We start from the raw sequence: 14,166 nt of genomic DNA, 5'->3' as shown, positions 1-14,166 counted from the left end.
CACATGAATTGTTAACCATCTTCCCGTCCCTGCATAGTACCTGATGAAACATAATCTTGCTAGTCCACGTGAACGATCCTTTCCACGCGCCACTGGCCATAATTACGAGCCGTTCTTCCCTATTCAAGAGATGGAATACTGTTTTACGAAGCATCTTATCTGTAAATCGGTTCCTCCTCGAGGAACAACTTCATCAGGTTGTTTCCTCGATGGAGAATCTCGTAACCCGCAAGATTATTACATTCTATCGATAGTTTTCTTTTCATCCATGGTTACTGTTAATCGCGACAAAGAAGCATCGGCTCGATTACACAGCCGATTGAGCCCGGCTAGATGGAAAAGTTGATTGATCGTTTTTGAAAATGAATAAATGCGGAAACCGCACGGTTAATACGCGGCTTGTCAGCCATTCCATATTCAATTCCATGGATGATATTTCTTTTTTGCAGAGTACCGAGTTTCATAAACCGCTCGGTTCAGCACACTACATAACCACGTCCCATTTCGAGACATCCGCCAGGCCCAGACCCACGAAGAAGACCACCACGTCCACCACAACAACCACCAGCACCACCAGTACGACCACCAGTACTACAACAACCACCACAACCACCACAACGACCACTCCAAAACCAGATACGACCATGACCACTAGCGAGCCAGCCACGAGGACAGGCTCGGTGTTGACAGTTCCCGCGGCAGCGGAGAGCAAAGGTATGCAATGCGGTGTACCACCGCTGTTTCCGCGTCCAGAGACGAGGATAGTCGGTGGCAAGGACGCGCCGTTCGGTCGATGGCCTTGGCAGGTGTCCGTGAGGCGCACCTCGTTCTTCGGCTTCTCCAGCACCCATCGCTGCGGCGGGGCGGTGCTGAACGAGAACTGGATCGCGACCGCGGGACATTGCGTCGACGAGTAAGTAAATATTCAAGGCTGTAATCGAAGAGAAATTCTCAGCATTCGAATTTCCTTCCGCGGCATAACGCGATCCTGTCCTTCGATCCTGTTTCAGCTTGTTGACCTCTCAGATCCGCATCAGAGTCGGTGAATACGATTTCTCGTCGGTTCAAGAACGTCTACCGTACGTGGAACGAGGTGTAGCGAAGAAAGTCGTTCATCCGAAGTACAATTTCTTCACGTACGAGTACGATCTGGCATTGGTCAGGCTGGAAAGCTCGTTGACATTTGCCCCGCATATCTCGCCGATATGCTTGCCAGCCACCGATGATCTGTTGATCGGGGAAAACGCCACTGTTACCGGATGGGGGAGATTGAGCGAGGGTGGCACCCTACCCTCGGTGCTGCAGGAGGTAAAACTTGTGATCGTAAATTATAGGAGATCGCGTGCCAACTGGCAACGGTTCATTTTACAATTTTTGGACGGTGATATATCGTCGAGGGCTGAAGGGATGATTTATCTTCGATGGGTCGTTCGGAATTTTTTTGGAGGAAAGGGTAATACGTTTTGTGTTTCAGGTTTCCGTGCCTATAGTGAGTAACGATAGATGTAAGTCAATGTTCCTGAGGGCTGGTAGACACGAGTTCATACCAGACATATTCCTGTGCGCCGGATATGAAAGCGGAGGACAAGATTCCTGTCAGGTATATCTCTTCATGTTTTATTTATTCTTACATTTAGTCATTTTTCAGAAACTACACGATTAGAATTTCCTCGAATAAACATCAACGAGCGTCATTTAGAAGGTTTTTATGCGTATACTACAGGGCGACTCGGGTGGTCCTCTTCAAGTAAGGGGAAAAGACGGTCGATACTTCCTCGCCGGCATAATATCCTGGGGTATCGGTTGCGCGGAGGCGAATTTACCGGGGGTGTGCACGAGGATCTCGAAATTCGTCCCGTGGATCCTGAAGAACGTCACTTGACCCAGTTACGTTTTCGTCCATCATTTATCACGGGACCTTGATGACAGCTTAACGAAATCGATTCCTCGGAGTCTGAACGTTGCTCTGCGCGTGTCTTCGATTTCTTCGATGATTTCTTAATCAACGTGGAAGAAAAAGGCAACGAATCACTGCCAAATATACGTGAAATTTCCGATCGACGACCTACGTTGATCCTAACAAGAGAACACGAGACTCGAAACGATAAACGCTTCCGTGTTTCCCTTTCGCGCATCTCCTAACGGTGATTTTATTTCGCAAGAAAACACGATGAAAATAAAAGCACGGGGGAAGGTGTATCGGATTGAAGTTTGAGAAACTTCCATCTCGAAGACTGTCGCTTTGAAAGCGAAGCCAATCAAACGCAGATTACGCGAGACTGTGGAAGGTTTCACGTACGAGACCAATAAATAAAAGTCGTTCTTAAACGACGAAGGAACTCACAAGAATTGTATTTATATATATATACATATAAATAAGATAATAATATATTTCTCGTCGAATGGACGATCAAGCAACGTTGTATCAGCTTTTATCATCCTGTGTATATGAACAGAGAAGGAAGAGAAGTAAAGAGTCGCCAGCTTGACGTTGAAAAGGCCTCTGCAAAATTATGATATTATTAGAAAAAAAAATGATATACATTTGAAATTTCAGGCAGTTTCAGCAGCAAGCTCATTTCCACTTGTGTATAGCGAAGCCTGTAAATGCTAAATTCTTGCCCATCGTTTCTAATAATTAAATTAAATCCTTTTTATCCCTTTTGTCTTTCTGTCTGTCTGTCTCTTTGTCTTTCTTTTATTTACAACTCACGAATCCTTGTACAGACATACATCGTAATACTTAAAGGTAGGTGTGTGCGAATTAGAAAAACTCGACTAAATATATATATATAATTGTTTATAGATTATAACGATATTTATAAGTATGTCAAATAAACACATGTTTATTATTACTACTATGAAACTCGTCTGCTTTCCCTTGAACAGTGTGTACCAGAGTCTAAAGTATCCGTGAATTGAGCGGATCGTTAACTCGGCCAGCGATCAAAGTCACTGATGTTTCAGCATCGACGATGAAGTAGAGGTACGGATGGACGACCGTGAATGGCACTGGCCCAGCTCTTTCAAATAGTCCGTTACCTGTGACAGAAAATGCCTTTAAATATATTGATGCAGAAAAATAATTAAGAAACACCTCAACGCGTTGACTAATTGATTTCCTTAAGAATTTTAGTTTGATCTGCAGGAACGTATAGTCAACTCATCAAGGTTCTATAAATTATTCTAGTGCACATGATTCGGAAATGTTTGGAGAACCTAATCAAAAGTACAGAGGAAATAGGCAATAAGCAATGAATGATATTTATTAACAATTCAGGAATTCCTAGTAGACAGAATAGAAGAGTAACCGCAAGGTCTTTTTATTTATTTCCCCTCGGTGTGAGTCAGACACCGGATATCAACGATTAAATCCAGCTAACTTTATAACAATACTGAGAATATTCCCGATCCTGGCCACCGGTTGGTTACAATAAACAGGAAACAACGGCTCTTCGATGAGCGAGCAACGGAATCGGGGACCATTCGACATTTATCGATTGAAGGGAAAAATATTTTTCCTTACGTAAGTAGACACAGACAGGATTAATGAAGCGGAGAAGTAATTTCAAGATCAAAGAATCGGATTCATCGAGAGTTACATTTAAATTCCTTGAGAAACGTAAGTAGATCGATGTTCTTTTACTCTCGCGTTTCAAAGCTAGCACTTTCTCTTAAAGAAATTACGATCGACAGACAGGAATCTCTTTTAAAGAGAAATACAAAAATCTATCAATATTAAAGGAATCCCTCGATGAATCAGTCAAATTCGCCACGCCTGACGATCCCTCGACCTTCAAGAAGATTTCTAATCCACCGTGTGTTTCTAAAGAAGCAAATGAAGAAAATGACACTTTCAAACAATTTAGACATTAACGAAGATTTCGTCAGGTTAATCGTTCAATCGAATGTTCTTTCAATATCTTCCTTTTACTATGATTCAAAAAATCCTCTTATCCTTTCTTTTTCAAGCTCTAATCAAGCAACTTCGGAAGCTTGCTTCGAAATTGAGAAATTTCTGCAAACTCGATTGAAGATGACTGGAAGTTAAGTTGGTGGCTGGTACAAAGTAATTTTCTTTGGAGACTCTCGAAGTTTGAAGGAAAGGTAGAGGATGAAGTGCAGTGGTACATAGAGAGTAGAGAACAGAAACCTGGATGATAGTATCGGTAATAGTCTCGACGAGGTGGAACGATCAAGCGGAGATCAGAATTGGTCGACTCACGAGAGTGGGTCCTATCTGGTTTCATATAATTTCTGATGTTGACACCGATGCTCTGCTGCACGTCCCTCGCGTACACCCCTAGATCCGGGGTCATCGGCGACAAGTCTGCAGCCCTGGGCTCGAACACGTCCAAGATTCCCAGCTACAAATGAAAGTTCAATCATTTATTAGATAAAAGTAAACAGCTACGAATGGAAGACTTAAAAGTGAACGCTTGAAATCAAGTATAAAATCGCTCGTTCAACGTCTCGGTTAAACATCGGAAGGATGTACGACGCTAAACAGTCCTAAGAATGCTCATTACCAACGGGAACGTCCGGCGAAGCCCATAAAACTCACGGAATGGTACCTATCTCTGAATTACGACCATTAGGCAATTCTCATTTTTCGCGTTTCGCTCCCCCCCTTACCGGTGGCGTTTCTTTCGAATTATCGTCAATTACGTGTCGTCAAGAAGGCCACGTGTACCGATAGGTTGGTTCGTGGAAGGCAACCATGGTTGAAAAGCGGAAAGCGCACTCAAGATCTCGAGCTAACGCGATTAAGTAATTAGGAATTTAATGTCCGAGACTAATGGCAAAATATCGAGCAACGTGCGCCGGGAAATATTGTGTTCAAGAAACTATTCTCACTGGTCCGTTGAGGATCCATCGATGATTAACCCTTTTGTAACTAAACGTGAGTCTTCTAAAATTAGACGTTCAAGTGTTTAAACGAGAGTCTTCGAAAAAGAGAAAAGTAACACCTAGGCTAATTCAATAATATAGCCCTTTATTCGACCAAAAATGGTTACATTTAACGAGGCCATGCAACAGAATAATGTTCATACCCTCTGCAGGAAGGACGTCAAAGTGACAAAACCACGTAACATGAAGGACGGTATCGTGGCCCTGACCCAAGTGGCCTGTAATTGTTTCCTCAGCAACCTTAATGACTTCCCACCAAGATCTCTGGCCAGCCTATACGTGTCCCGCCTGTCTGTGGCCATCATCAGCAGAATATTGTACCTAGGATCCTGGAACGGGAAACAGTCACGTACAAAAAAGAAATGATGAACATTAGTTCGTGGAAAACTGGCTCTTACATCGAGAGGAAATTCAAGGGCAACCGCGTGCAACGATGGGAAATAAGCGAATGGTAAAACAGCGATGTATCTGGTAGCTGTGACCGATGAAACGTCACATCCGTTCACCAGAAATGATATTTCCGTCGAGTCTCTGACGGACGCCTCGTTCTGGCTCGTGGAATAGGGCTTCCAGATGCCTAGATCCTGCATCCAGATACCTTCATCTAGAATTCAATAAAAAGGAAAGAAAATTATTCTTTAATATCCTCCGTGCTAAATTTCGAAGAAACGATTCGATACTGCGTAACAGGATCTGTTATCGATCAATCGTATCGATCCATCTCGTCAATCATCGTGACGGGGTAATAAAAAAACTAGCGAGCCTGTTCCCAAACCTGGATAACTGGAGAAGAATCCCCTCGGGCCTCTGATGTTACGTTTCCTTCGATTGATCGTGCCGCTCATAGTGGAGGGTACAGTGGTCGACTGTTCATTCGACCCGGTTTCACCTGTGCTGATGGCCGTCGTGACTGGCGAATCGGTAGATCCCATCTCGTTCGAGACAGACTGATTGCTCGAGGAGCCCGTTGAAACGGTATTTGCATCTACAGCTGGTGATCCTGTCTGCGTCGGGATCGTCGAACTCGTCGTGCTTTCCATAACCGTAGTAATCGACACGGTAGATGTACCAATCGTCGTTGACGTGGTCGCTGACGTGGTCGTTGACTCCGGCATGGGTTCAGTAACACCAGAATCCGACCCGGTGCTAGTGATAGGTGAATCGGTTGTCTGACTACCAACACTGGTTGATCCTGAATCTCCTTCCATCATCGTTGATGGACTCGTGGTTGGAGCTAGAGTAGAAGCAGTAGTACAGTCGAAGGAAGCGATATAACGTATAGTAATGTCAAAGTTTCTTCATTCATACTTGACGATCGAGCAGTCGTTGTAGGCTGAACAGTGTTTACGGTAGTGGTCGAAGAATCATCAGGAGGAATCGTTGTAGGAACCTCTGGTACAATGGTAGTCGTCTCTTCAGATGGTGTCATAGTTGGTTCAGGTATAGTAGTACCACTAGTGACATCGGTCAGAGTAGTACCCGAAGGGGTAGTTTGAGTGAATCTGTCTTGAACATCTTCAGTGTTCATCGTCATCCCGAATACTTCCACGGATGGTGTAGTCGAGATCGGTGTTTCAGAACCTTGTTGACTGGTCATTACCATGGTAGTTTCGTCAGGAACCGTCTCCGTCATAGTTTGTTCCGTCATCGAATTGGTAGTCGTTTCGGGTACAGAGGTGGTTTCGTTCATTTCCTCCTCAGGTATGGACAGATCGAATCCATAGAACCTTAGAATGTCCTCGTATTCGGGTCTCAGTTTGGTGTTCTCTTGATTGAGGGTCAAACCACCAAGGAAGCCGTTCGCGTTCAGATACGTCTTTGAAACGTAGAAATAAATTACTTTTACGTCATGGATCGTCGCGCTCGAGTTTCTTACGAAATTCGTTCGAAAAGATCGATCGACCGAGAGCGAAATCGCCACTTAAAGAGGAGAAACTGCGCGTTCAGGCTTCAAATGAACCTTCGCCTCTCGTTCTGGCAGATTTTCTCGTTCGTCTTACGCAACAGATCTAATCGACTTACCCTCAGTCTCCGATGAATATCACGAAAACCGATCCTGGTGATCTGCCGGTCTCGTGGCAGGCCTAAAGCATCCGCTATCTGTTGCCTGCCTCTTCCTGCCGAGCCCTCGTAGAGCGCTGCCAGGACGAAGGCAACCCCTGTCGGCGAGAATGCAACGTTCCCGTGGGCTGTGTACTGCTGCAGAATCCTCACGCCTAGGTCGTTAATAACATCCGTGATGATGTCGACCGGCCGATGCGGAACCGGTTGATACCAGCCGTCGAACCCCACGTTGTCGTAGCCGTGGACGAGCACAGACGACACTGCTCGAACGAATATTTTTCAATGAGAAACGAACGAAAAGCCTGCATTTTTCTTTTCAACAAAATCTCCCACAAGGTATATTTCATTATTCTTATTATTCATAATTCTAAATACTTGATAAAAATATTTTTATTCCTCAATTTTCTTCTGTTAATATGAAAATTACTCGTTGCTGAAATAGCAAGGGTGAACAGATATACCTAAACGTATACATACGTACCCTGCAGCAGGATCAGCCAGGACATCCGCGCTTCCATGTTAATCGCGACCGGTTGCTTGGATCACTGGCGAACGATATCGATACCGGTTAATAAATAACGAGCATGGAAAACGATCGTTCGATTGTTGTCGATTCACTGATGAAACACGACGCACACGTTGCTGCGGAAACGGACCGACAGCTCTATTAGGATTAGTCTTAGTCGTCTGCGCTCTACGTCGGAACTGGCTCGCTGGCGGATGGTGCACGCCGCCCGCTCCAGGCCCTGCCGGCCACTCTTGGATTTTTTAAACGGCAAGGTCGTCAGGTAGATAAACCCGTGTCTATGTACGCCGTCATATCGCGCGTCCGCCCTTCTCTTTCCTCCTCCGATTCCTTGCTAGGGCTACAGCTTCCTTGGAGGATGGAAACGCGAAGAAGGAGGAGAGGACTCTGATACAAATCGCTTAGACTAATTTTTGGAATCAAAAAAAGGAAGAACTGTTTTATTTTATTATTAATTCAACTTCGTGCACTTATGAATAAAATACGCTAATAATTTTTTAATGTACGACAGATTGTAAATATAGGTTTCACTGCATTTTGAAGATTTATGAACGTAAGAATTGTTGATCGATTTTAGTCAAGATGGATGAATTTCATTCTTGTAATCTCAACGAGTTCATTGTTTCTAGATGTAATATAGGATCCGACCTTTTTTTTTACACTCTAAGTGTTCGCACAGGTGTAATATCCCATTCTTCTGGGTGCGATCTTAATAAAGTAACAAGTTGTGGCAACTTCCACCGTAACGTAACAAGAAACAACTGAATCATACGCGTCATGTTGGTCTTGCTTAATCTTATTAAATACGAAGTCTTCCAGTGAAATTAGCAGCTTAGCGAAACAATGAACGAACTAACGAAATACTTGTTCAGAGACGACACGAGCATCAATTTTCTTCTGCTATCATCGAGAATGAATCTGGATAAGGTATTACACAATTCCATGATTTTTATCGATAAAACAGCAGCATAGATTTTTCGACTTACGAAGTTACAAAGTATCGCTAGAATTTTCATACGAGTATAAATCGATGCAGATTTCCATCATGGAAAAGGATCGATCGTCAACGTCGAACGTTGCGTGGATATCCACGCAATATCCGGTGTCGTCCGTAACCCGCAAATTATCCGTTCGTTCGTGATGGTAATTGCAAATGTGGCGTAAACGTCCGTGGACCATCGACGGATCGGCATTTCATTGGTAAGAATTATTTCGCGCTTGCTTTGTATTTCTCGAAGGTAATTACCGATGAAAATCGGCAAAACGATTGCCACTTCGCGCCGTTCACCATGGCCGGAGGAAAAAAAAAGGTTCGAGGAAGTCGGATGACGGGATTGAGCAAGGATTTTTAGGTCTTCCGGTGGCGTCGACTGGTGCCAAGCACGGTTCTTTTTATCGATGCAAAAACCGAATGGTAATCGACGCGAAGAAAATAGTGATTCGCTGGAGAAGGGAGGACGAAATAAATGACCGAAGGTATAACGTAGGACTGGTTCGTTTATTCGAGGAGAAAACCATCTAAGGCGGTAAACAATTTGCATAACTATACGTATCCTAGGAATAAAATTTTAAGAGACGAACGGTCGGATCAATTTACGTTCCTTGGATATCTTGCGTCTGTGCCAGTAGAGCTCCAGGAATAGAAACAAGAAGGACAACGTGACACCTGAAACGATAAAAAAGATTTATTAATCAAAGTGCAGTAGACCGGTCTCTAATAGTTGCACTATTTAATGTTTCAGAATTACCCATGAAGAGCACGAAGAATATCCCTTGCATATCAGCAACGTTCACCTTCCGTTTGTTCACCGCCTGATTACTACCTGGCACTTCCCAGCATTTGTCTTTCATCGGCATCCTCTCCGAGATCCATTTGTTCATCAGACCGGACTCCTGCATCCGATGCAATCTACGCCGTTAAATACTCAAGTTGGTTCCGAGAATTTTAATTTATAGATAGACTAAGTGTCTTCAAGTAACAGTTATAGACCGTTAATCAAGATGTTCCAGAAACGACTGTCACTTACTCCGCATCGATGACGGGTAAATATGGGCTATCCTGGGGGATGATCATCGCGATCGGTTCGTCCAGGAACTCGTCAGCGCTCAGAGAAAAGTGGCACTCTCCGGTCAGCAGCAAATCCTTCCTCATCAAGAACCTATCATTTCATCGAGCTGGTTAATTTCAAACGAACATCTCCAGGTAAATTCCAATTAAACAGCTATCTATAAACCTGAGGGAACTTCTCCAATCGATCAGAGCATGTTTTCCCTGTTTAACACCTTCCACCAATGATTCTTCCTCCGTGTCGTTGTGTCTACTCGCGTGTGACAGTAAAATCTGATACTTCTCCTCGTCAGTGTTTCGAAGATATAATTCAAGAAAGCTGTCGTTCGGGAAACCCCAAGTTATCTTGTCCTTGCGGGCCACCAGATCCTCTACGGTCAAGATGGACGCGTCCATTTTCGGGAATGTGAGAAAAGCGACCAGACTTCCGGAATAGGTCGCCACCACGACCATCACGATCAACCACCACACACCAATTAACATTCGTGCACTGTCCGACTGGGGTAGATACATTCCTCCTGAAACATTCCATATAAATCATAATCCTTCGTGTTTATTTTTTATCAAATTGAACGTTAACATTCGCATGCTCGTCAACAGTTTTTATTATCACTGTGCAAATAGAATTATCTCTGTCACGCGCATCTGGTAAAATTCGTAAGTTTACAAGCCGTTAATTACGCGGTCGTCGTCGGGTGCCGGGAGCGAACACGAATTCCAATCGGGTGAATGTTCACGTACGAAAGAGAAGTGGAGGCAGTTTAACGGGTAATGAAATGGTACCTTGTTGAAGAAGCGCCCCGTACACGTACCACACACACTGCCAGGACGAGTTCAGACCCGAGGCCTTAGTGCTGTACGGGCTGTACTTGTGAATCAGGTACAAGATCGGGCCCATTATGATAATGGACACGGCTAAACAGGCCCATGTCTGAAAGGCGAGCAAAGAAAGTGCGATTAATTGTTTGGGAAGAGCCCGGTATTTAGGACCAAACATTCTGAACATCCTATTAATAGCTCTGCTATCGTTATCACACTTTGGAATGTCGAAACATTAGCGAGTACTTTTAGAAACAAGAGCTGATCTTGTCATTTATTTTTCGTTATCTTCAAACAAGTTAGGTTCACGTGCCTCTTTAGTAAACGGCGAGGCGAACAATAGCGCCCTGGACAATTGTCTGGGCCTGGAAGTTAAGAAACTGTAGGTCTGCACGAATATAGGCACGGTGAAATTGATCATATCCTTTTCGTATTCGTTCACGGTGTAGGCACAGGCTGCCAACAGCACCCTCTTCTCTCGAACCAAGTTGATCACATCTCTAGGCACTCTTCTCGTGTTCGACATCGTCATTTCTTTGATTTTCTGCGCGAGAAAATTTATCAAAATTGTAGAATTACTTAAAAGAGTACGGATGTATCCTTACCTCTCCGAGTTTGGCAAATCGCGAGGTGTTCCAGAGTTTTGGATTGTTCCCCAATTCCGGTGTGATCACGGTGAACGTGAAATTCAATTTCTTACTCAGATGATTGATCACGTCGAAAACTAATCCTTCGTACGATCTTTCGCCCGATTCGCTCGTTGAAATCACCTGCCATGGTGGGTTCTGAAACGATACTTTCTAATATTCCGTAGAAACTCGAGGATATTTCAGAAAAATGGAAACTTAGTGTTTACCCACGTGATACGTAGTGATCGGTAGATTAATGCCCCTGAATCCATGAGCGACGTGCGGAAAAATCACGTCCGTCAGATTAACACCGAAAGCGAGGGTCCATGTGCCTATGTCCAACAGGTGAGCCACGTTTTTATCATGGGAGAAAAAATTTCCCCATGTTAACGACGAGGCAAACTTCCACAACGGACATCTACCGCACACAGCCTCTGAATCGAATATGCTTTGAGAAAGATGTATCTGATAAAAACGCAGTTTTAATTGTAATTCGTCGACTAAATACATTCATAAAAGACACGCCTTTAAATTTACTGACTCTAACGTTCGTCAGGATCTCCTGTCGCCTCTCGCGCTTCGTCAACCTCATCATCTCGAAGTCTTCCTTCTCAACCCTCTTAAACATGTCCATTTCGTTTATCAAAGAGTATTCCAGAGCTTTGGACAACGCTCGAACCAATTTCTTCACGTAACACGTCAGTTTAACCTGAAGCAAGAATCTTTTAACAGTTATTTGTTATACGTTTTAAAGGAAACAAGGTGGAAGGGTTGCTCGAGATGTCAAAAGTTAATTAGGTGATTATTTTTCGAAAGAATTCAATTTATTCTCTGATAGATCGAGCAACCCTGAATGGGTAATTTTCTAAGAATATTCGATCGTTACTTCGCAGAAGCCGTCGTTATCGGTCGCGTTGTACATGAAGGCTACGTTTCCTCCTTCGGCTAACAAGTCGACGAAGGATGTTATGTTGGTCATGTTTTGCGAAGCAGTGTCGGTGATCACGTACAACCATTGGCTACTTGGATGAACCATCTTCAAGGATTTTGCCTTTGAAATAGAAACATTTCGTGAACCTTTTGCAAGCGCCGAAAATATACTAAGTTTCGAAGTTGAATCGGAAATTACCACTGCCATGACATCCGCGACTATGTCAACCGCGGCGATCACCAGGAAACATCGTCCCAGTTGATCCACGTGAAAATCATCCAACACCTTTTTCACTGAATTTTTCCTCTCTCTCTCTCTGTCGTTGTGTCTCAACGTGAAGATCGCCCTAGAGACCAAACTTAATTGTCTATTCGGTAGCTTGTCCGATATGGCCCTCATCACTCTGCCGATCGAGTCTCTGTCTGTAGGAAGAACCGTAAACAGAAGCATGATTAGCGATAAAAGGATCGTTCGACGTTATCTTCGACTAGTAGCTATTCTTATCACCGAACGTATCGTCGTGGAGGATGTTGATCACGTTCCAGGACGGAATGTTCATCATCCTCAGGTCGAGAAAGATCTGGGACAGTTCCTCTCCGGGCATGATGAAGGGAATGCTCACTCCGTCGTTTTCTGGGATTCTAGGGCAATCTGGATCTTCAAACAGAACGAATACTTTTCAAGAAGTCAAAAAAATCATTTTGACGAAGCGGTGAAACAACTTCTCCTGTGTCTACTGTGCAATTGAATGACACTTCGATTAATGAAATTACTAATTGGAAAGATTTCCTATGATTTTAATGTGCTACTCAACTATAAGGTGTAATTTCCATCATGGTGTACCTGTTATTGCGAGATGTATGAGTTCCTCCTTTCGCGCCGTTTCGTGCAAACGCCACGTTAAATAACAGGTCGCCACGGACAAAAGTATCGTGTAATCTTGGTGAACGTGAACGAAAGAAGAAGTAAAAGAATTGACGAGTAATTAATCTTCAAGATCGAAACATTCGAGCCACTTACCTTGTCGCAAATTGACATTCCCGTCGCGAAACACACGTACAACGATACCACCTACTTGCGTCTCCTTTTTCACCGCGTCCGTGATCAGGTCGTACATGACCCCAGCGATGTTTCGGTACTCCTCTTTACTGCTGAAGAAACTTCTGTCTACGACCACCGCTGTTCGAACAGATTTCAGTTGTTTTTTTTACCTGATTTTTTCCCAAAAATCGTGTATCAGTTGTGGTCAGAATTTAAGTGATACTAATTATATACATAACACACCACCAACCAAAACTGATACCAATAGTTTAAAGACGACAAAACACTCGTACCCATGGTGGCGTTCGCGGTAATCAAAGATGGAAATTCATTAAAACTATTCCCACAATTGATGTTCCAGAGAAGAAAAAGAACCGATAACATTTCTATTGACAAACGAAGTAATAACGTTAGTATCGTTCGAAAGCTATATAACCGAGGACACCTGTGAATAATATATCACTTCATTAGTTTCGACTCTCTATTATTACAACTTCGTCAGAGCGCAATCACGAGCCGACTAGGCCTAATGTGATCACGATGCACCACGAATCGCAGGAAAGGTCAATTCTTCAATAACTTATTAAGGAACGATCGAATCCCCGTGAAATTGGAACAGGACATTGTTTAGCCTAATTGCGTGCACTTCCAAGCTGATTACGATATTCGACGCGCTTTTAATATTCTAATACGTAGCTCATGGAGATAAAAATAAGATTTGTAAGAATTTGAAAAATTTTATATATCAACGATTCGATTTTTAACATTTCTCGAAAAATATTTGCAAAGAGTATGTCGTGTAAGGTATCGACGAGTAACGTTATTACCTCGTCCGCGTGCGTTTGTCACTGGCACGAGACAATTGTATTGTTTCATATCGGTCGGAGTACCCACTTCCGTATAGCGAAATCAGAGATAAACTTGACGGCGTCGGTTACATTGCTCCAACCTACGCGTAGTCACTGTTAATCGATTAAAAAAAAAAAAAAATGATCAAGCATTGCTTTGCAACTTTACTCTTCGTCGTCGACGCGTTTGAGATTCCTTTCTTCCATACCGTTCTTTGTTCCATTCTTCCAGTCGATGACTACACGCTTATTCTATGCGCGCGAACAGAAATCAATCATATACTAGTACTTTAAATATTTTTGTTTCAAACAGAGTAACATTATCATCT

General features: G+C 43.4%; 2 protein-coding genes across 8 annotated transcripts in view; one reads left to right on the top strand and one right to left on the bottom strand.

Moving 5' to 3' along the window:
- Positions 1-2,496, top strand: part of LOC117603943 (uncharacterized) — a 49,484-nt gene extending 46,988 nt beyond the window's left edge. For all 7 annotated transcript variants that reach the window (XM_076690971.1, XM_076690970.1, XM_034323574.2 and 4 more), the window contains 4 exons: positions 450-913; positions 1,011-1,308; positions 1,475-1,600; positions 1,724-2,496. In XM_076690971.1, coding sequence (XP_076547086.1) covers positions 450-913; positions 1,011-1,308; positions 1,475-1,600; positions 1,724-1,882 — 1,047 coding nt within the window. In that variant the 3' untranslated portion in view covers positions 1,883-2,496. The remainder of the gene's footprint in view (positions 1-449; positions 914-1,010; positions 1,309-1,474; positions 1,601-1,723) is intronic.
- Positions 2,497-2,807: 311 nt separating this feature from the next.
- Positions 2,808-14,162, bottom strand: LOC117603945 (ionotropic receptor 93a-like). The gene is given in 23 exon segments (XM_076691003.1): positions 2,808-3,042; positions 4,154-4,367; positions 5,055-5,240; positions 5,310-5,515; positions 5,687-6,145; positions 6,220-6,727; positions 6,934-7,235; positions 7,457-7,511; positions 9,079-9,167; positions 9,250-9,410; positions 9,529-9,660; positions 9,736-10,087; positions 10,353-10,500; positions 10,702-10,932; positions 10,994-11,173; positions 11,249-11,482; positions 11,559-11,726; positions 11,904-12,068; positions 12,147-12,370; positions 12,456-12,605; positions 12,792-12,887; positions 12,969-13,127; positions 13,283-14,162. Coding segments are annotated over 23 exon segments (4,734 nt in total). The 5' UTR covers positions 13,458-14,162; the 3' UTR covers positions 2,808-2,902.
- Positions 14,163-14,166: the final 4 nt, after the last annotated feature.

The sequence above is a fragment of the Osmia lignaria genome, chromosome 11, assembly GCF_051020975.1.
Source record: "Osmia lignaria lignaria isolate PbOS001 chromosome 11, iyOsmLign1, whole genome shotgun sequence".
NCBI lineage: Eukaryota > Metazoa > Arthropoda > Insecta > Hymenoptera > Megachilidae > Osmia > Osmia lignaria.
Note: the sequence above shows the minus strand (reverse complement) of the source record. Positions and strands in the feature narration are given on the sequence as shown.